The sequence below is a fragment of the Chiloscyllium plagiosum genome, unplaced genomic scaffold (assembly GCF_037043375.1).
Source record: "Chiloscyllium plagiosum isolate Xiang-an unplaced genomic scaffold, Cpla_swu_hap1 HiC_scaffold_21, whole genome shotgun sequence".
Taxonomy (NCBI): Eukaryota; Metazoa; Chordata; class Chondrichthyes; order Orectolobiformes; family Hemiscylliidae; genus Chiloscyllium; species Chiloscyllium plagiosum.
The window spans coordinates 11,224,801-11,247,890 of NW_028270159.1; the positions used below are offsets into that span (position 1 = coordinate 11,224,801).

Sequence of the window (23,090 nt, forward strand, 5' to 3'; positions counted from 1 at the left end):
GCGGATCAGAGCAGGACTTATACACTTAATGGGAAGGCCCTGGGGAGTGTTGCTGAACAAAGAGACCTTGGAGTGCACGTTTTCTCTCACTCTCGTTCTCTCTCTGCTGTGTTATTTATATCATACATCATGGCACACAAGGCTGATATGATACCAAATTAATTTTGAAATATGGCATCTGCTGCAAATCCTGCTCTCTGCACATTCAGGTACCAAATAGGGTTCTGAAAAGATGCACTTCCTGCATTTGTTCTCTGCTTCCATCAATATTGTTACAATTGTCTGTTTTTGTTTGAATTTCATGAGTGTGTCTGTGACCAGTTTTCAAGTTCTTCCTTCCTTTTAGAGAAGGAAATAAACTTAGTTATGAGGGATGGACGTCCCAATCCATGAAAATCAATATTGGAGATCACAGGAACAATGACTGGACCTTACACACTTCCATTTTAATTCAGCATCTCCAAGGATGTGGAAGTTCTGGACACAGTGCCTGTCAGCAATTTGGGGGAAAATGAGAAATTGTGCATCCCACTTACCATTGATCGTATCTTCATGTCTTAAATGGCTGGCTTAAACACTTTCTTCCTTCACTTTTTAGTTTGTAAATGACTGCCCTAAAGTTAAAATTTGCGTTCGAAACATGTATTTTGCCAACTAATTTCAGCATAATTTCCCTAAATGCCTGTTTGTGTACACGTTCAATCAAGAAATGTTATCCATATTTATCAATTAAGTTTTCCAAATATGTATATTTGAGTGTTTTCAGAAACTGATTATTTTTTAATCCAGTTATATCTAGGTCATGGTCTTGTAAAATCCATAGCAATTGCATTATTGCTGAAACCAACATTTTCACTTCCTCAATTCTAATATTTGAATGTTCCTTCTTGCTTTTCATTTTGTCCTGAGTACTGATAATTCTTCCTGGGGATTCTGTTGGATCCTGCAGCACTTCTCAGCACTGGAAATCAGACCCAAGCCTGTTATCACTTCACTTCAAACTGTATTGCAATCTGAATTATGTAAGCCAAGGAATTGTTCATGAAGTGAAATTGGGTGTACTGCTAACTTGCTATCTAATCATTTTGTTTCCTTTTAAACTTTACTGATTATTGCAGTCTGAAGTACCTTTAATGTTGATTTGAGTGCCAACCTGTGTTTCCATCTTGTTGCTGGTATGAATACATGTTTTTTAAGAACCCTTGTTTATGAAATATGAATCTATTATCTGACCCCCTTCGCCACGTGTTGTAATGTTTCTAGTAGCATACCATTTTAATTTCAAGTGGGAAACAACCCGGGCCATGTAATTCCACTGCTGTAGACTCTGAAGTGCTTTTTCAATCGGATAACTTTGAGATACTGTCCCTCTTTCAAGTTGAAATTGAGTGAGTTGTCTGTTGTCATAAATATCTTGTTTCATGTCTAGCTGTTGAATACACCTATTTCCCCTCAGCTTGTAGGCTGTTCTGTCTCTGCAGCTGCTTGAGAGTTGCAATTTGACTTCCTTTTGATTTTGTCACTATCTTCTACTTGAGCATGTTTTTCAGAAAGTGAGTTATTGTTTTATGGAAGAGGCACTATTTTTAACTGCTTGTACCTGAGATTCCATTACTCAGTGACATATTTATTATCTGCTGTCAGTCCACAGATCCATAGAAATGATATAGCTCAAAAGGGGACCATTTGCCCTTTGTAATCCTATTTTAGTGCACTCAACCCATAGTCCTGCAGTTTTCAGCACTTAATGTGCAGTTCCAGGTTTTTTTTAGTTTAGGGTTTCTGCCTCCACCACCAACTCAAGCAGTGAATTCGAGACACCTACCTTTTATTGACTAGTCTGCCATGTGAGCTCTTATCAAATCCCTAGCTAAATCCAAGTAGACAACATCCACTGCACTACCCTCATCGATCCTCCTTTTAACTTATTCAAAAAGATCAATCAAATTTGTAAAGCATCTCCTTCCCTTAATAAAGCCATACTAACTATCCCTGACTAGTCCATGCCTTTCAAAATGACAGTTTATGCAATCTCTCAGGATTGATTCTAACAATTTGCCCATGACCAAAGAAAGATTAATTGTTTGTCATTTCTTTCGTACCCTTTTTAAACAGAGCCACACTTGCATTCCTCTAGTGCTTCACCTGTAGAAACTAATCTTCAAAGCAACTGCTAATCCTTCCCTCACCTCATTCAACATCCCAGGGAACAATCCATCTGGCCCTGGTAGTTTATCCACTTATCCACTTCTGATTCCTTTAACACTTTGTTTCTCATTTTGATTAATTTGTTCAATATTTCACAGTGCTCCTGTTGGACTACTGTCCACATATCCCTTTGCCTTTGTGAATACAAAGATGAAAAATTCATTTAAAATTCTTCCCATATCCTCTATAGTTTCACACAAGTTCCCTTTTTCATCTCTGATATGTCCCACTTTTTCCTTAGCTATCCTTTTGCTCTTTACATACTAGTAAAACTTATTTGGGTTTTTCTTTATCTTGCTTGCTGGTTTTATTTTTTCATGTCCTCTCTGATTTCCTTATTTCCTTTTTCACTTGATCCCTGTACTTTCTATGCTCTTGCAAGCTATTTGCAGTGTTGAGTTTTTTTTGTGATTGTCGTAATCTTTCCTTTTGTGTTTAATGTTCCCTTGTATTTTTCTAGAAAACCATGGGTTTCTAGATATGGCAGCACCATTCTTAATTTTGGAAGGGACATGTCTGCTTTGTGTCCTCAGGATCTTCCTTTTCAGTGCCTCCCCCAAAGAACAAACAAAGAAATTGCAGCACAGAACAGGCCCTTTGGTCCTCCAAGCCTGCGCCAATCCAGATCCTCTATCTAAACCTGTTGCCTAATTTTGAAGGACTCTATCCCTCTGCTTTCTGCCCATTCGTGTATCTGTCTAGATATATCTTAAATGACGCTATTGTGCCTGTCTTTACCACCTCTGCTGGCAACCCGTTTCAGGCATGAAGAACTTTCCATGCATATTGCCCCTAAACTTTTCTTCTCTCACTTTGAACTCGTGACCCCTAGTAATTGAGTCCTCCACTCTGGGGGGGATAAAGTTTCTTGCTATCCACCCTGTCTGCACTTCAAGATTTTGTAGGCCTCAATCAGGTCCCCCTCACTCTCCTACTTGCAATTGAAAATAATCCTAATTTACTCAACCTCTCCTCATAGCTAGCACCCTCCAGATCCTGGTGAACCTCCTGTGCACCCTTTCCAAAGCATCCACATCCTTTTGGTGATGCGACAACCAGAACTGTACGCAATATTCCAAATGTGGCTGAACCAAAGTCCCATACAACTGTAACATGACATGCCAACTCAATTATCGTCCGATGAAGGAAAGCATGCCGTGAGCCACCACATATTAACCTGTGTTGCCAGCTTCAGGGTGCAATGGGCCTGAACACTCAGATATCTATGTACATTAATTTTTCCCAGGGCTTTTCCATATACCATTATAGTTTGCTTTTGAATTGGATCTTCCAAAACGCATCACTTTATGTTTGCCCGGATTGAACTCCACCTGCCACTTCTCCATCCAACTGTGTCCCATCTATAGATATTCTGTTATATTTTCTGACAGTCCCCTTCACTATCTGCTACTCCACCAATTTTAGTGTCAACTGCAAACTTGCTAATCAGACCACCTATACCTTCCTGCAGATCATTTATGTATAAGACAAACATCAGTGGTCTGATCACGGATCTTTGTGGAACACCTCTGGCCACAGTTTTACATTTTGAGAAACTCCTTTCCACTACCACTCTGTGTCTTGCTGCCTATCCAGTTCTCTATCCGTCTAGCTAGTTCACCCTGGACCCCATGCACCTTCACTTTCTCTATCAGCCTAATATTATCCTTGCCTTACTGAAGTCCATGTGTATGATATCTACAGCCCTTCCCTCATCAATCAACTTTGTCAAGTCCTCAAAGAATTCTATCAAGTTGCTAAGACATGACTTTCCCTGCACAAAACCATGTTGAGCCCATTTTCTTCCAAATGTAAATAGATCCTATCACTCAGTATCTTCTCCAGCAGCTCCCTACCACTGACATCAAGCTCACTGATCTATAATTACCTGGATCATCCCTGCTACTCTTAAACAAGGGGACAACATTAGCAATTCTCCAGTCCTCCGGGACCTCACCTGTGATTAAGGATGCGGCAAAGATATCTGTTAATGCCCCAGCTATTTCGTCTCTCTTTTACCTCGGTAACCTGGGATAGATCCCATCTGGAACTGGAGACTTGTCAACTTTAGTGCATTTTAGAATAGAAGAAGTGTTTTTTTTTAATACGCTTAAGTGAATGCAGTAAATGCACCACTCACTTTTCTCTGGAGGCTATTCAACAGGAGAGTATTGTGGACTATGTGGATACTTTATTTCTCTTCCAGTCTCTGTTCTGGATTCATCTTCTACCCTTGAAGAAGACCATGGGTAGGAGAAGACTTCAATTTGAATTTTTTGACCAGTGAAGAAATTTGTGTTGCACTAGCATAAATTCAGGACTCTTAAAGCATATTGTAGGCATTGTAGTCATTCTAATTTGATCTCATGTATGTTGTTCTTTTCTTTCCCCACTCTCCTTCCCCATCCTTGATCATGCCTGCAGTCAGAGTCCTGTAAATTGAATGTGCACCTTCAGCTGTCATGACAAAGGCCACAATGCTGTATTATTAGTTTGTTTCATGTCAAAACACAGCAAGTTGCAAATATGCCCACTTTTAGCGCAATTTTGTTTGCACTTTTTTAATTTCCTTGGACTGCCTGTCTGCCCTGTAATACAGGTGGAGCAACTCTGCTTAATCCATACAGGATTATGTGTTGAGCCTAGATTATGATTCCTGGTTTTGGCACAAAAAACATATTGCTGTTCTTTTTAATTTGAAGTATATCTCAAATCAAATAAACTATATTGCTTGCAAAGCTCTCTTTTGAATTGAAATTTCATTTGTTAATCATGTGAAACACAAACTGCCTACAACAATTTGCAGATGCTCCTTGGTGGCAGAAGGAAATCTAATAGAGTAATGAACCATAGCATCTGTTATTGGGATTTAGCAAGCTTAAGGTAGATTCTGTGTTGTACTTCTGGAGAGGAAGAGAGGGAAGGATCAAGTGGTAGGATAGTGAGGGGTATACTTAATACCTATTTATTTAGGAACATTACACAGCGAATTCTCTTTTATTTGCCCTTAGGATATGGGTGTCACTGGCAATGCCAATATTTACTGTACATCCTATCTGCCCATGAGAAGGTAATGATGAATTGCCTTCTGGAAGTGTTGTCATTCATGTTGCAGTTATACCCACAATGCTGTTGGGATGAGAATTTTGACCAGGGACAGCAAGGGTTTATATTTTATAGTCAAGCTGGTATTGCACTCAGCCTTATGAGAAATAAGGTCAGTATTGAGAAACAAAATATCAGCTGATTTGATTTAAAATTCTGTTCCATGATTTACCCATCGAGATAGGAAGGAGGCAGGGAAAGATTGCTGAGCTTTGAGACAAAATTGAGGATTGTTTCTTTGTCTGTCTCAATACAGTTAACATTTTTGCTTGTGTTCTCAACTTACAATTTGCAAAATTTAAAGTGTTTCTGCAAACATGGGATCGTTTAACATAGTCATTGGTTGAGAATTGCACAGAAAATGGGCAGAATTCAGAATTGGACAAACTACTATTCACCTGCACTCACCATAATCTTTGTCCCACAAGGCCATTCTCTTTTCATATCCCTTTTCCACTTGCCCTGAACTATCTGACTCATTTCTTGAGTGTCTTCAATCACAGACTTCAGTATTCCACAGTCCCTCAAGTCTATTTTTAAAAAATTTAATACATTTTTCTAATCAAACTGTTCAGCGATGCTATTACACACCAGTAGAGCAGATGGGACTTGAACCGGGTATCTTGGTTCTGGGTAGGGACACTACCTCTTCACCACCAGAGGGCACCTCCCTTGAGCATGACTGTGGCTGTATATCTAAGAAACTGATCGGAGTGATAATAGGATTTCACATGTGGTTTACTCTAAACCCATAACGAAAATGAATGCCTGAAATAATCACAAGACAGTACTGTCCTGTAACCTAAAATCTTAACTTTTTTATACAAAAGTTAACTGGGAAATGGCTCTCAGCAAGCAAGATTAGACCATCATTATCAATCGCTGGATAGGTCTGTTAAGCTATAAATTGAGCACGCTGAATACTAATTACAATTGAAATGGAAAACCTTCTATCACAGGATTCGTCAAATGGTCATATCTTGTTTCTTTATTAACCTTCAGCTCCTAAAGAAATCTGCTTTGACAAGTAACTATTTTCCTATTCTTTCACAGTTGTTCCCTGGTCAGCAACCAGCAGTGAAGTTACTGGAAACACTGCAGGAGTGGTTAGTCAGCCTCCCATTGGATAAAATCCCATACAATGCAATCCTCGATTTGGTGAATAACAAAATGAGGGTAAATATCTTGTTTGCCACTGAAACCACTACCTGACATGTCCTTTACGCAAGGATTTTGTTTCTTTTGAGTTGTAATGTCTCAGGCTTCTGCAAGTAATACAAATATAGTGAAAAGATCTTCTGTTAATCAACTGAATTTATTTTGGAAGAAACGGACAGCCATGACTCTTCAATTTGCCATTACCATGTGAATAAATATTATTTCCTCATTTTCTAACCCTTTTTTAACAGCTGAGATTTAAATCAAAAAAACCATATCTTTAAAAGTATATTTCATCATCTGAAAATACTTGCCCACAAGCAAACTTCTCTCTAGCCATTCATGGTTTTAGCTTAATCTTTGGTTCTCATTAACCCTCCAGCTATATTTGTACCTGTAAACTTAGCAACAGTGCTGTCAGTTCCTTCATCCAGATCATTAATGTATAATGTGATTAGTTGTGGTCCCAACATGGACCCCTGTGGTTTCTCCACTAGTCACTGGCTGCCATTTGAAAAAGAGCTACTTTCAGCCAACAGCGCCGCCTCTATCTATGCCAGTACCTTGACCCTAACACCATGGGCTCTTATTTACTAGTTTCCTGTGTTGTATCTTGTGAAAGGCCCTCTGGAAATCCAAGTAGATCATATCCACATGCTTGCTATCTCCTCCACGACTTGGTCTCCATAGTCTTGTATAGTAGAAAATTCCATAGGTTTTACAAGCCTCTAAAGCAGCAGATTTTCCTTTTCAAAGTCCAGCGTTATCTACCGTGTTACTTGAGAAAATGACTTCCTGTTCCAGACTACTTAGGTAAAACATCATTCTGGCATCGAGCCTATCCAGCTATGTCAAGATGCTTGTACGTCCAAATGTATGATGACCGCTTCAGCATCAAGTTCATTTTTTTTCTGTGCATCCTACTTTTGCAGATATCTGGAATGTTTCTTACAAATCGTGTTGAGTGGGTTGGCTGTCAGGGCAGCCAGCCCCAGTACAGAGGTTACCCGTGCTCACTTTGGACACTCTTCCATACCTTGACAGTACAAGCTGCGACGCATCCTACAATGCACATCCTTCCTGGTAAAACAATTTCTTTCCAAGGTTACTTTATCTTCTGTAATCCAGAAAGAATTAGTGATGCTAATGACCAGAAAATCTGACCACTATAGATTTGCCCTGCACACTTTATCCATCACTGCATTGAATTAAAAGTTGTATTTCATTTTAAGAAACCTAAGCGGTAGTAACACACCGAAGATGAATTCTGGTAGTTTAAAGGTGACTCATTGGACCTACTGGGGTGAAAGCAAATTAGCTTTTTTCTGTTAGCTTAAGTATAGAGGTGTCTAATGCATTCTCGTCATCTATTTTATTCTAAAGTAACTTGATTGCAGAGGTTTGATTGCCTTTCATTATTTGGTTTTCAACACAGGATGATGCAAATACAGCATTACTTCTGAGACGTGTTGGGCAAACCATTGAACCAAATGAGCACTTTGGTTGTATTTTAAATCCTGGGTGATAATAGATTGCACTACTTTGGAGTAGACCTTTTATATGTATGTAACTTGGGAAAGGAGACTTGTGTAGGAGATACAAATTGTAACAAGTGTAGCTGCAGTCCTCCTTATTATGACCGAGGCGGAGGACAATAAACCAACTCCAGAACAATGTTACTAGGCAGCTTGCAGCATGTAAGTCTTAACTCATGCCAACCAAGTTTATGCAGCCATTAAAGCTATAAACTGTATCCCATATTTATTAAGAGGTTTGTTAATCTCCTTTCTGAAGTCTTGACTTGCCTGTAATTAGCTAATTATAGTTGAACCATTCCAATAACACTAATGCCCCTTCCTGGTAAACCTGTTTTTAATCCAGGATATCCAAACAGTTCCATATTCAAGACACATTTTATCCAAAAGGATAAAAATGTGTTCCTAATATATTGTGTGTTTGACTCCAAAGGACACCAAGCTTGTAGTGAGACAGAACTTGTATTTATGTAGCACCATTACAACTTTTCAACATGCCGAGTGTTTAACAGCCAATAGATTATATCTTTGAAATGTCATATCCTTTACAATACAGGAAACAAGGCAATCTTTTTCTATGCATCAAGGTACAACAAATGGCAGTGTGATAAAAACAAGATAGTCTATTTTTGTGATAGTGGCTGAGGGATAAATATTGACCAAAACACCAGACAGAACTTCTCTGCTTTTCAAAATAATACCATGGAGTATTTTTTGGTCAGCTGTTTGAGCAAATGATTTAATCTCTCATTTGACAAATGGAAAAACTCAAAATAGCAACTTTTCCTTAGGTGGGCCCTTAACTGGAAGTCTTCAATGTGCTTGATCCCTGGAGTGATGCAAGGTTCTATCTGGTAATGGCACTACCAGTAGAGAGAGAAACTGAATTAACATTTCAAATCCAATGTGACTCTTTGGAACCTAAGAGGAGTTACATTGGACTTGAAGTGTTAACTATTTTTCTCACCATTGATGCCAGACTTGCATATCTCCTGACCTCACGGTTTAAATTTTAGTTTTTGTCACGTGTACAGGAATACAGTGAAAAGTGTGTTATGTCTCCACACATGGCGCCGTCTTAGATACCTAGGTATAAAAGAAAACTTAGGTACAAAGTAGTAAGAGAAATGAGAGTTAAAAGTTAGGCATAGAATAATGGAAAAATAAATAGGTAATAGTTGATTTTCATGTCTTTCGTAGTTTAAGTTAGGAAAATGAAGGAATAAGTTAAAAGTTCAACAGGTTTTGAGTCCTCTGCTTATCTCACTCTCTGGGGACACCTCAGCTGTCTGCTCTTGATACCATCACTACTGCTGGAACTGCCGCCACTCCGATCTCCTCTGGTGCCTCTGGAACATGCCTGGGCAGGATCCACTCGCACGCTGAGTTGGAACCCGCCACCGGGGAAGGTGAATATCAAAAAAGGGGGAGAAAACATGAAAAAAGGTGGGGGGGAGCCTCACATCCACAGTACTTTGCCTTTTATCTGACTCGGTTGAGTGCCTTGTCGCTAGTGGCTACAATCAGAAGGTTTTGTCTTCTCGTTTGTCCGGTATACTGATTCCTTATTTGCAGTTAGACAGTTGAAGTAGTGCTAATTACTCTTCAGTCAAAACTGTGTCAATTCACCTATGCTGAGTTTCTCTTTCTCATCTTTTCATTACTGATTCCAATCAACAACAACCTATTTTTTTTAACTTGATACATTACAAAGCAGTACAACCTAAGCTCTCTCCTGTTAAATCTGTGGTCTCTGCTGAGTTCGCTGATCTCAGCAGAGTGCCTGAGATTATCGTCATCGTTCCCCTCAACTAGTGAGGTTAAAAATCTGTTTGATTTTTCCTGATGTAGTGACCCCTGCTGGAAAATGTGTTGGTGTTTAGACTGCCTGTGGTAGGCATCAAGTAAAACCTTTTGCATTTAATGATTAATTTGTTAAGCCTGGAAGTAACTATTCCAGAATGAACTGTTTCCTTGGAGAGGTGGAGGTAAAATCAGGGAATAGTTTAACTTTGATATTTGCCCTGAAAGATGACAGCTCAAACAATGGGTTGCTGTTCTTTTAGAATTTTAAGAGTTGTCATTTGAGATAGCTGGATTATATGTAAAATTATCTGCTACTTATTAGATATATTAACTAGTGTAACCAGTGAAGATCCTGTAAGCCTGCACTGCAGGTAGGTTTAGGTTGCTGTCCACTTTAAAGATTAGGATAAATTAAATTGCTGAAATTGGGATAATGGTAGCAAGGACAGAAGGATTGTTTTAACAAAGTATAAATCCACTTCTTAAACAAAATAGGTCCCAATAAAATAAATGTGAATGATTAAATATTTATGGTGGTAAATCGCAAGCTCATTTTATAACTGATATATTAAGATTTTGTAATGTGCTGCCCATTTATTTGCACATGCTTTTTTTGAAGCATCAGTTATACTAATAGCTTTAAATATGCAATTTTCATTGTTGAATTTACATTGAACCTAAATAGACAATATTTTGGACTACATGAGACTTAAATGTATAAAGCATTACTACTGATAAGGGTATCAGGTCAATTAGATTTTTTTTTACATTAGATTACAGTGTGGGAACAGGCCCTTCGGCCCAACAAGTCCACACCGACCCGCCGAAGCGCAACCCACCTATACCCCTACATTTACTCCTTACCTAACACTACAGACAATTAAACATGGCCAATTCACCTGACCTGCACATCTTTGGACTGTGGGAGGAAACCGGAGCACCTGGAGGAAACCCACGCAGACACGGGGAGAACGTGCAAACTCCACACAGTCTGTCGCCTGAGGTGGGAATTGAACCCGGGTCTCCGGCACTGTGAGGCAGCAGTGCTAACCACTGTGCCACCGTGCTGCCCATTAGTGTCTGAATGATAGGATCAAGTACATCATAAAGTAATGTTTATTTTTTATTCAGTGCTGACCAAACTAATGTTGGACTATAATTTAGACCTTGATATTGAGATGAGTATTTACATCCTCTGATCATTAATAAAGGGTTTCACTGAAGGAAAAGTTTGCCAAAATGTTTTCAAAAGTTCCACACCTATTGTTTTGTGCTGTTTTAAGGCAAGTGATAGTGGTATTGAAGGGAAGTAATTTTGCAAACTTTACAGGCTGTACTTGTATCAGACCCGGCCATGTCTAGCCATAGTAGTTAGGGTTGCGTTAAGTTACCAATGCTACAATAATTTCCCACTGTGTTATGTGTTTTCAATCAATTGCTCTTTTGTCTTCCTCTCTCTTTTGCCAATCATCCTTTTGTTTTTCCAGTTATTTTCACTCGTTTACATATGTCAGTATGAGATTGTCCATTCCTGTACTTGAAAATAAATCTCTGCCTACATTAGTATGTTCCCTGTGATGGTGATTATGATAACAATGGTGAAAAGCTGGTTCTGAAGCAGCAAAAATGTCTTAATGTGTTGACCTCAGCAGTAAAGCTGTTCTTAGTTTGACCAATTTCTTTTCAATGCCAAGTTCTAATTGTCCAGAGACACACTATTTATAGCAATCAGTTAAATTTAACCATTTAATGAGGAAATGGATCGGTCGACACCCAGTATGAAAAGTGACTGCATTTGAGCAGGTGAGGCAGTGAAGCAAGGAATGTAGTTCCTATGAGAATCAGAATGGGAAGAAAAAGACATGAGGCAAATAATTTTACACAAGGTGGTTTGCAAGTGGTATGAACTTCCTGACAAAGTGGCTGTGGGTACAATTACAAGGTTTAAAAGATATTTGGTTAGATACATGAATAGGAAATGTTTGGAGGGATATGGGCCAGGTGCAGGCAGGTGGAACTAGTTTTTAGTTTGGGATTATGTTCGGCATGGACTGGTCGGATGAAAGGTCTGTTTCATGCTGTGTGACTCTGACTGTATAAGTCAATCTTGTAGAGCTTGTATTAAATTTCTGTACTGCCCATTTATTTTTAGCAATAAAAAGTTCTGAAAGGGAAGGTTCGAGTGCCATATTATACTAAATGTTGTTAGAAGTTCGAAGCAAAACCAGAAAATGTAATTGTTAGTGTTGAGTAAGTTAGCCATATTGTGACTAATTCTGAATGTAGGTAAGACTAATGGCACTTCTGATTTAAGAATTTTTTTAAATCGGTAAATGCCATAGTTAGGATGTTAGATGTAATTCAAAACAGTTTTGCACAATGCAAGCATGTAAATTGTATGATTTTCCTGTATTGGCTGGTAGACTATTTTGATAAAGCGTTGTAGATAAATGCTCTTGGGTTGAATATTTTAGTTCCTCAATTACTGAATGGTGGTAAATTGTTAAGTGAATATCAACACAGCCTGTATTGCATTTTATGAAATAAACTTTCTATTAAAGTAATATGTAGCTAAAAGAGTGTCACCCAGCCTAGATTTGAGGCTGGGCAGTGCTGATTTAAAGATGAGAACAAAACTCATGCCAGCATTTTTTGTCCTTATTACACAGTCCAGCTCTGAATTTTTCTTTCTGGACTCCTTTATATCTCCCTGCTGAGTATATTCAATTAGTTCAATCACTAACAGAGATTAGAAAGATCTGCCCTCCAAGAACCACGATTGTCTTCCCCCATCCTTTAAAAGATCTTTTTAGTATGCATCTGAAAGATAGTGGGTATTTTCACTAGCTCCATCTTTTGGCAATCACTTACAAAGATTGTGATGTTGATGTCAGGTAAATCTAAGGGCTAAGAGGCTAATTTGTATGCTGATCATGGGTCTGTTTTAACATGAAATTAAATTCAGCCTTGTAATTTCATATTCTGAGTTATTTGCGTTTCTACCAGATGAGGGGGCGAACAAATTTAATGCAAGTCTCCTTCAAAAGGTACTGACTGTCACCCCTGAAAAAAACTATGATTTCATATAGTTATATAGGAAAGTATATTTAGCTGTGTCAAGCTATTCTTGAATTTCCTATGATATAAATCATAGCCTGCACATAATCATAGACCATAAGTCTAATTTGACTAATCTCAGGAATGCTCACAGGCCTTGGTGCCCTCTATTTAATGTGGTGTTAATCAGTTGTTAATGCATTGGAAGGAATTTAGAGAAGATCTTTGGACACCTGGAATGAGTGAATTTCCTTATGAGGAAAGCTAGGAGTAAGCAAGGACTGCAGATGCTAGAGATTAACGTTGAGAGTGTGGTGCTGGAAAAGCACAGCAGGTCAGGCAGCATCTGAGGAGCAGGAAAATTGACGTTTTGAGCAAAAGCATGTCATCAGGAATCTAGATGTAATTGAGGAAAGTTAGACAGGCTAGGTCTTTATCCTCAAATTTAGAAGGATGAAAAGTGAATTATTTGAAACAAGAAAGATCCTGAGAGCCATTAACCAGGGGGAGGTGAAAAGGGTGTTTACTCTTGTGGGACACTCTAAAACTATGGATTGTAGTTTAATAATGTGTTGCCTATTTGAGATGGATAAGGAAACTTTTTTTCTGAGGGTTGAGTATTTGTAATTTCTTTCCTTCAAGAGTGCACAGAATCTTGAAATATTTTTAAGGCAGAGGTACACGTTCCCAGTTACGAAGGGGCGAAAGATTAGTGGGAATAGACAGTTGTAGAGTTGTGATTACAGATCAGCCATGGTAGTGAATGGCAGAGCAGACTTGAGGGGCAGAGATACCTACTCTTATACATCTTGCATGTTTTTATTGATTGGCTTACCTTAATTAAAGATTCACATTATAGATATTTTTGATCAACCTGGTCAGACAAACGACTGGGACAACTGGGACTTCAGACCTGACTTTCTTGTCCAGAGGCAGGGACCAAACCATTGTACCAGAAGAGTCCGCATGGTCAGAATATATGTTTTGAATTTCATGGTCACAGAAGTATTGGGCAGTGCACTTATTTCCAAACTACTTTTGGGAATTAGTTGCAACAATTCTCAAACCAGAACAATGACAATCCAAACATTGTTTTTTAAAAAAAAGTTTGAACTGCACAGTTTATGAAGTCTTCCTATGTAATTTGTCATTGATTTACTTAGAAAAGGTTGTTAGGGGTGACTGGAGAAGTGGGCAATCCTAGATGTAATTGACTGCTAGTCAAATTACGTGATAAAATTCAGGCCTCGTGAAGAATGACTAGTGTGATATATCAGTTGCTTGAAAACAAATGAGCAAATTAGGATCACATAGGTAAAGGAGTACAGAGAGCTTCACACTTAGTTCTTTGGTTTAACACATTTGATGTTTTTGCCTGAAACTCTAAAGTATCATGTTTTGTTCATGAACGATGACTTGACTATGCTAAGCTTTTTCAAGGTTAGTACGAGACTGATACCAATTGTGTGAGGATCGATTCAAGTCATTTTAATTTGTTGCTCTGAGCTGCAGTATATATTTTGCAATTAATAGGTAACTAAGATCTGCCAAAGATCAAAAATAATTCCAAATAAAGTAGTGACTAGTTTCTTGACAAAATGTTTTTCAATTTCTTGGGTGCATGTCTAAGAGAGTGGCTGATAGAAACAGTGTGTTCATTCAGTTGCTTGCAGCAGGCAGAGTTCGGTCCCAGTTGTTCTTGTAAAACCCAAAATTAAAATTCTACTGTTGATTGTGAATACGCAATTGAGCAGAACTTGCTGAACAGTCTTAAATGTACTGATAACCATGCCATCAACCAGTTAATGATATTCAAGCTCTAATCTTGCATGACTGACTTACGCTTACTAGATGTGACAAATATTCAAATGTATGGGCATGTTCTGTGTGAAGGGAATATTTTCAAGCCCTGCACCTTTGATTCTCAGGAAGCTTGGGGAGCCCATAATTTCCCAATACTTTGTCCACGGCAGTGCCTCTACTTCCCAGAGCCAACCTATTAGCACTTTTCTCCTGCATTATGAATTGATTGTCCTAAGTGAAAGACACGCAGCTTCAACAGCACATCTACTTTCAGCAATGTTTCTTAATTGTTGCAAGTTGCATTGCATGTTAATGTTTTGCGTGAAGGTTGTCTTTATTGAGGTAGAATATTTTTGCTTGCTGTCTTTTTAGAGCAAGAAAAACATTTAGCCTAACTTTCAGCATTAAGGCACCCAACATTTATCTTGTCCAAAGTAGCTTCTTAAACCCAATGTTTTTTGGAAGGAAAAGTTAAATAGAAGATGTGAGAAGGTAGAGACTATCAAAGTAGGCATCGACTAGTTGGGTAAATTGATCTTTTTTTATTGCTGTTTTAAATTCTGTCATTTTCTTTTCTGTCTAGGCTTCGACAGCCCTCAAATACTTCTACAGGTTATCAGGAAATACATTCATTATTTCTTTGGATGCAGGGAGTGTGCACAGCACTTTGAGGAGATGGCAAAAGAATCTATGGATAAAGTGACCACACTGGATGATGCTATTCTCTGGCTATGGAGAAAGCACAATGAAGTGAACAACAGACTGGCAGGTACAGACTGAGTTGTTTGATACTTCAAGTCTAGGCATCCCAGGTTGTGTTGCAATAATGTTTAATGCAAGTCAGTGTCTGCGTGTTTACAGAAGAAATTGAAAGTGTGGGTTCTAAGACTTCAAAATTCAAGTCACTGAAATTGTGTATTACTTAAGACCCACCAATACTGTCACATATTTTGTACTCCCCCCATGAATATGTCAAGTGTTTACAGCAGTGAATACATTTAAAGTTTTTAGTAATCTAGGAAATGCAGTAGCTAATTTGGACACAGCAAGATCCCACAGGCAGCAGTGTGAGAACGACCAAGTAATTTACCACTTATTTGTGTTGTTTGAGCAATTTATATTGGCCAAGTGACCACATGGATACTTTTATTCTAAGAAAATGATACCATGGGATCTTTTGTGCTCAGCGGAAGAGTGCAGACAGTACTTTGGTTTAACATCTTGTTTACAATGCATTACTTCCTTTGCAGTACACTGGAATGTAAATCAAGATTGTTCAATTCTCTGAACCTTACAATCTCCTGACTTGGGGATGAAGCACTCGCAAATGAGCAGTAGCTGATGTTCCTGAGAAACATTGGGCAATTCAGAATGAACCACGAAAGACTTGCATTTCTATGGAGTAGTTTTACTGTTTATCTTGTGTCTCCAAGAAGCAGTGTCGGCATCACTACATACAGAATAAATGACACCAAGCTGGTCTATGTTTGGAGGATGTTTCAGATATGAGACCAGCGGGAGGTGGCAACGTCTCATGATGCCAAATGAGTGATCACCTCCAATCCCATCAAGTGGGAGGCAATGGAAATGATTGCTGGGCCTCTTGCTGAATTACTTGTATCATCGATAGTCACAGGTGAGGTGCCAGAAGACTGGAAGTTGGCTAACGTGCCACTATTTAAGAAAGGTGGTATGGACAAGCCAGGGGACTATAGACCGGTGAGCCTGACGTCGGTGGTGGGCAAGTTGTTGGAGGGAATCCTGAGGGACAGGATGTATTTGGAAAGGTAAGGACTGATTAGGGATGGTCAACATGGGTTTGTGCATGGGGAATCATGTCTCTCCAACTTGATTGAGTTTTTTGAAGATGTAGCAAAGAGGATTGAGGGCAGAGTGGACGTGATTTATATGGACTTCAGTAATGCGTTCGACGAGGTTTCCCATGGGAGACTGGTTAGCAAGGTCAGACATCACGGAATACAGGGAGAACTAGCCATTTGGATGCAGAACTGGCTCAAAGGTAGATGACAGGGAGGCGATGGAGGGTTGTTTTTCAGACTGGAGGCCTGCGACCAGTGGAGTGCCGCAAGGATCAGTGCTGGATCCACTACTTTTCATCATTTACATAAATGATTTGGATGTGAGCATAAGAGGTACAGTTAGTTTGTAGATGACACCAAAATTGGAGGTATAGTGGACAGCGAAGAAGATTACCTCAGATTACAGTGGGATCTTGACCAGCTGGGCCAATGGGCTGAGAAGTGGCAGATGGAGTTTAATTCAGATAAATGCAAGGTGCTGAGTTTTGGGAAAGCAAATCTTAGCAGGACTTGTGCACTTCATGATACAGTCTTTTGAAGTGTTACTGAACAAAGAGACTTTGGAGTGCAGGTTCATGGTTCCTTGAAAGTAGAGTCACAGGTAGATAGGATAGTGAAGGCAACATTTGGTATGCTTTCCTTTATTGGTCAGAATATTGAGTACAGGAGTTGGGAGGTCATGTTGTGGCTGTACAGGACTGTACCACCCTCTGCATGAAAAAGTTGCCCCTTAACTCCCTTTTAAATTTTCACATCCTCACCTTAAACCTGTGCCCTCCAGTTTCGGACTCCTTCCATTCCAGGGAAAAGACCTTGGCTATTCAGTCTAACCATGCCCCTCATGATTTTATAAACCTCTTAAAGGTTTCCCCTTAGCCTCAGCACCAGGGAAAATAGCCCCATTCTATTCAGCCTCTGCCGATAGCTCAAACCTTCCAAGCCTGGCGACATGCTTGTAAATCTTTTCTGAACCCTTTCAAGTTTCACAACATCCTTCTTATAGCAGGAAGGCCAGAATTGAACACAATATTCTGAAAGTGGCCTGACCAATGTCCTGTACAGCTGCAACATGACCCCCCCCAACTCCTATAATCAATGCTCTGACCAATAAAGGAAAGCATACCAAACGTCGCCTTCACTATCCTGTCTACCTGCGGCTCCACTTTCAAGGAACCATGAACCTGCACTCCAAGGTCTCTTTGTTTAGCAGCACTCCCTAGGGCTTTACCATAAAGTGTATATGTTCTGCCCTGATTTGCCTTTCCAAAATGCAGCATGTCACATTTATCTAAAATTAAACTCCATGTTCCGCCACTCGGCCTGTTGGCCCATCTCATCAAGGTTCCGTTGAACTCTGAAGTTTCCTCCTTCGCTGTCTGCTACACCACCAATTTTGGTGTCATCTGTAAACTTAGTAACTATACCTGCTATGTTCACATCCAGACCATTTACATAAATGAAAAACCAATATGTGCACAGAAGGCTGACTCGATACGGCAATGACCACAGGTAGTATATTTGTCACAATCCTGATGAAGGGCTTACACGCAAAATGTCGACTAACCTGCTCCTTGGATGCTGCCTGACCTGCTGTGCTTTTCCAGTGCCATACTTTTCAACAAGCATATAATTCACATTGACTTTAAGACAAAAGATCCAACTTAATTTATGAATACACTGCCAGTGACAAAACTGCAAATCGTCATCAGCCTTCAGGGTAAATTTTATTTTATCCCCTGACTGGTTCGGAAAGTAATTGCAAAATGGTGTGCACAAGGATATTCAGAGGCACACACCATGGCCCCAATTTTTCTCATTCTGGGTTGCCCCTGCTAATTGTTTGAAGAAGCTTGTACACTTATCATGAACTGAGCTTTGGCATTTAGTGAACAGCTGTGAAGTCCAAAAATCTACAAAAGCCTGATGTCATCATAATTGTTAAAAGGTAAGTTAGTTACATTTTTTATTTACGTATTTTAAGTGGGATTAAGTACGTCATTGATTCAACAATTTAAAAATAAAACTTTAGGAAAAATTGCATAACTGAGATTCAGCCACTGGGAGGTGCACTGAACCTATCTCCCAGATTCTCACTTGCTTTCTCCTCCTTATTGCTATTGTCGTGGTTATTTGAGTCAGATTTGTGCAAAGTTGCACCTGTTGCAGTCTATCCTTTCTTATTCCTCCTCATTTTTCTTCCTTCTGGGTCAATGTTCATCTTAACTGTGGGACTTATAAGAGTAAGTTTTGCTTTCTGTTTGATTGTGGCAAATGAAGTATAATGTTTGTACATCCTGATGTTTTGCTGCATTGTTGAAGGTTTGCCAAAAAATAATCTTTTTGCTTCATCTCTGCATTCATTTTCAAGACTTGGCTGAGAAGTTGCTAATTCATGCCATTTAATATCTCTTAAATTATGGCTACATTTCTATATTTTTAAATGATCAAAGCAAAGAAGTTTTGAATGGATTTCTATTTTAGTAAAAACCTTCAGATGTAGCATTTAATTGTCTAGTATTGTGCCTGGTTTACACTGCCAACTTTGCATCAACACAACTTGCGTAATGCAGTTTAAGTGTGAAGTTGCCTAAGATGCATGAAATGTTGTCTCACTCACATTGCAACAGGACAGTGTACGGCTTCACTTTTAATTACTTCACTGACTGCCAATTGTACAGCTGGGAATTTGTCAAACCGGAGTTTTAATGGATGTCTGGAGTAAGCCATTACACTAGTGAAAATGTTTTAACATTTGAATTGCTTTCAGACTGCTCGATGGTGCCTTGAGTAAAGTGCATGCTTTAGGTATTGCAATCGACCTTAACTAAGGGATCTCCTATGTTGCGGGTTTTGAGTCTTCTGTTGCTCTTCATTTTTGGAGGTTTTGAATAGTACTTATTATATAACCGACACCGCAGGCAGTGCAGCTTGCGCCCCTAAATCTCTCTGCTTCTCTACCCCTTCGTGTTAAGGTGTGTGTTAAAACCTATCAGTTAGAGTAAGCATATTGCCATGTGTCGTAATATTGCTTTGCTTAGTCTTATTTTAATTGTAATGCACTACACCCCGTGGAACAGGCCTTTTCCGCACCTACACTGCATTTTCATTTTCTATTTGATGGCAATCCCTCATTTTAAGAAAAAAGGTAGAAGAGAACTGGTCCATAGATAAGACAAGAAAGCCAATAATCACTTACAAAATCAGCTCTTTAAAGACACACTTCTAATTATTGCCTTCCTTTGCTTTAAAGCAGTACATCCATTATCAACACTCTTGAAGTGACATAACGTATCAATACTACGATCTAACAAAGAATATTGTGCAGGGCACCTTCCTGAAATTCACCAAATTGATAAATAATTATTACAGCCTTTTTGCTCACGTCATCAACCATAAACTCTCTCAATCTCAAGTAAATTATGCTTCAGTTACACATGTTAAAAGATCACATCTCCTGTTGGTTTTGGTTTCCTTTTTTAAGAAAGGATTTAAATGTTTTAAGGTGGTTTGGAAGAGATGGCTAGATTGGTACCGTGAATGTGTGAGTTACCCTATAAGAGAAGATGGGACATGCAGGGTTTGGTTTAATAGAACCTGGAAGAGTGAAGGATGATTGAATTCAAATGTATATCATCGTGATTGGTCTTGACAAGATGGACATGAAAAGAGTTTCTTTTGTGGCTCAATCCAGAGCTAGGGGCACTGATTTAACATTAGGGGAAGCCCTTTTAGGATAGATTGGGGATTTTTGTTTAGTCAGTCATATGACTTTAGAATTCTCTGCTTCTGAAGGTGGTGGACGCAGGGTCAATTAATATACAGGCAAGGTTGGATGGACTCTTGATAGGCGTTGGAAGCAAAGATTATTACACCTTGATGGGCATGTGGAATTCAGAACTCAGACTGATCAGCCATCTCCTTCACACGGGGCCGGCTCAAAGGTCTGAATGGCTTACTTCTGACCCTAATTTGTACATCTGCAACCTATCCAGTTGTTGGAGACGTGGTAGTACCACACCTCCAAGTTTTGTCTGAACGGATTTCTTTTCCTCCAGCCTTTTTAACAGAGATGATGGGCCGAATGGCAGCCTGTTTTGTATATGTTCTGAGATTTTATTTCAATTAGTGTTTTGCTGTCCAGACATTTACTGTGAGGTTCCACTATTAATTTATTCAAGGTAGAAATGTTTTCTTTTATCACGACTGCCATTTTTGCATTTCTGAATAGTTGTGGGCATTTTCATTGGTGAATTGTGATTTGCTTAACCTGGCTATGAGCACATACTGTGATGTTGTAAACATGTAATATGTAAATTGTAGGTTTTGTTCAGTATCTCTATTGTTGAGTAAGGTCATTGTCTGAGTTGTATTCAATTACCACTTGAATGCAAGTGGACTGTTAAGTGCCGTTTCACTAATGTTGAAACGGAAAAGAGGGGGCACCTTCTGAAAGGCAATTTTTGAATTATTGCAGCCCAATATAGATGGGTTGTCTTCGTTTTGTGAAGGGCCACCCTTAGAGGGCAGCGTGGCCTGTCTGTTCAGGCATTGTTGCTGCAGTTTATTCCAGATATATTTTTCCTTATCTATACCATATACTGAATACCCAAGCCTGTGTAATGATCCATAAAATAGGACCCATTTACTAACACAAGACCAAATGGCGAGAACAATGATTGATACTGACAAACGTACAATAACACCACAGCAGGGGTGTGCGTAAATTAATTGTGCTCTGCAGCTGCAGCTACACTGCTCGACTTGTAGTGGCTGCCTCTGTGCTTCTGCCCATGCAACTGAATAGCAGTCTGTTTTGTGTGTGAAGGAAGAAATGTCTAAGTCCTACTGGACAGCTGTATTGTAACATTTATTTTAAAGTTTTGCTGCTACAAGTGGTGTAGGCTTGCATGTCTCCAAATAATTAGTTTTAAAAACATAAGTATCAATTGAAAGATGACCATGGCCTCTGAGAAACTGTCACATTTACAGATGTAGCTTTTTTTCCATCTCTTTCTCCCCTCCCAAACAAAAAATGTACACACACCACAGCCAGCACCATCTCTGTTCCATCTCAGGAGAGTTATGACATGCAACCTGTCATCTGTCAACCAGTAACCAGTGAAAGAGAGAATCCCTTATTCACAGCCCACTGAGTGGGAGCCAGTTGGTTTTGTTTTACTTGTGTTGTAATGAATTGTTAACCAGGCTCAAGGCCTATACAGAACAGGCTTCAAAGAAACAGCTGGTAGAGGAGGCAGTTAAAACTGAACAATGCATCTGTCAGACCATACCTTTTTAGGCACAATGTACACATAAAACTTTCAGCAGTTCTTGGCCTTTCTCATTTAAAAACCTGGAGACTGTGCTTTTATTTTCTTTACTATTTTTTATATTTGTTTATATTTGAAAAGTGCCTGTATAATTTTCACACAAATGTGCACAGAAATGCAAATTCATTAACTATGTAAATTTTCCTCCTCTGTAATAGTCTAATCTCTAGTCATTCATTGCAGTCTTGGTATAAATGGTTTTCATTTCCTATAGGTACATTTAAAAATAATTTTTTTTAATCATTTGAGGGAGGTCTGTTCTTTTAAAAAGTCAATGATTTAAACTCAGTCCCTGGGATTAAATGATCTGCAATGACTCGTAGTATGCCATTGGATATGATATAGACTGTTGGTTAATATTATTTAGAACAGTTATCACTTGCATTCTATCCCTGCTGTAGCTTGACTTAATTCTGGACAGACTGTTCAGTGGAAGGCTTGTATCTTGCATATCCCTTCTGTGCTTGGTGGTGTTATTTTGTTGAAATGTTTTAAATGACCAATTTAGACAAAATATTCTTATGCCAAGTGGAGGAAAGCCTTTCAAAGTCAATGTTCCTAATATTTGTAACTTTAAAATGGTGGATTTTGTAGAATTGTTCACATGTAAGGCAAGAGTTGGCATTCACTCTCTCTCAAGCCTGTTCTACCATGTTCAGAATTTCTTGTTGCTGTATAAAGTGAGACTCTTCTTTAAGATTAGCTTTGTGTAACAGGTCTTTATTGTTTCTTTAAATAATTAACTAACTCATTTGAGATTACGAATGTATTAGGAGCTAGTTCTGTCAAGACATTGGATGCAGGTGGGTGGAAGAGGAATAAGCTGCTTCAGCTCCAACCCAGTCTGCTCCTGACTTAATTTCTCCTGTCCTGACCAGTCTTTTCTAGTCGTAGATGTCTACAGCACAGAGTAAAGGACCTTCAGTCCATTGAATCTGCACCAAAAACCATGTCTAACTATTAAAATCTCATTTTCCAGTACTTGCCCTGTAGTCTTGTATGTCTTGGCATTGCAAGTGTATAAGTATATACTTAAAAGTCATGAGGTATTCAGCCTCTACCACCTCTTTCCATCTGACTTCCCAGCTCTGAAGAAAGGTCACTGGACTAGAAACGTTGACTAATTTCTCACCAAACCTACCCAGCTTTTCCAGCAATTTGTTTTTGTTTCCCATCTGACTGGTTGGTTGTGACCTCCTCAGTCCTTTTCTCAGTCCAATCACTTTATATTCTCCATCAGAGCACATGTAACCTCTTTCACCCCCAAA

The 23,090-nt window shown here is 39.0% G+C and overlaps 1 protein-coding gene across 1 annotated transcript in view; it reads left to right on the forward strand.

Moving 5' to 3' along the window:
* qsox2 (quiescin Q6 sulfhydryl oxidase 2) overlaps positions 1 to 23,090 on the forward strand; it is an 80,706-nt gene that overhangs the window by 52,642 nt on the left and 4,974 nt on the right. Inside the window, exons 9-11 of the mRNA XM_043720489.2 lie at positions 6,367 to 6,489; positions 7,404 to 7,554; positions 15,256 to 15,441. Coding sequence (XP_043576424.1) covers positions 6,367 to 6,489; positions 7,404 to 7,554; positions 15,256 to 15,441 — 460 coding nt within the window. The remainder of the gene's footprint in view (positions 1 to 6,366; positions 6,490 to 7,403; positions 7,555 to 15,255; positions 15,442 to 23,090) is intronic.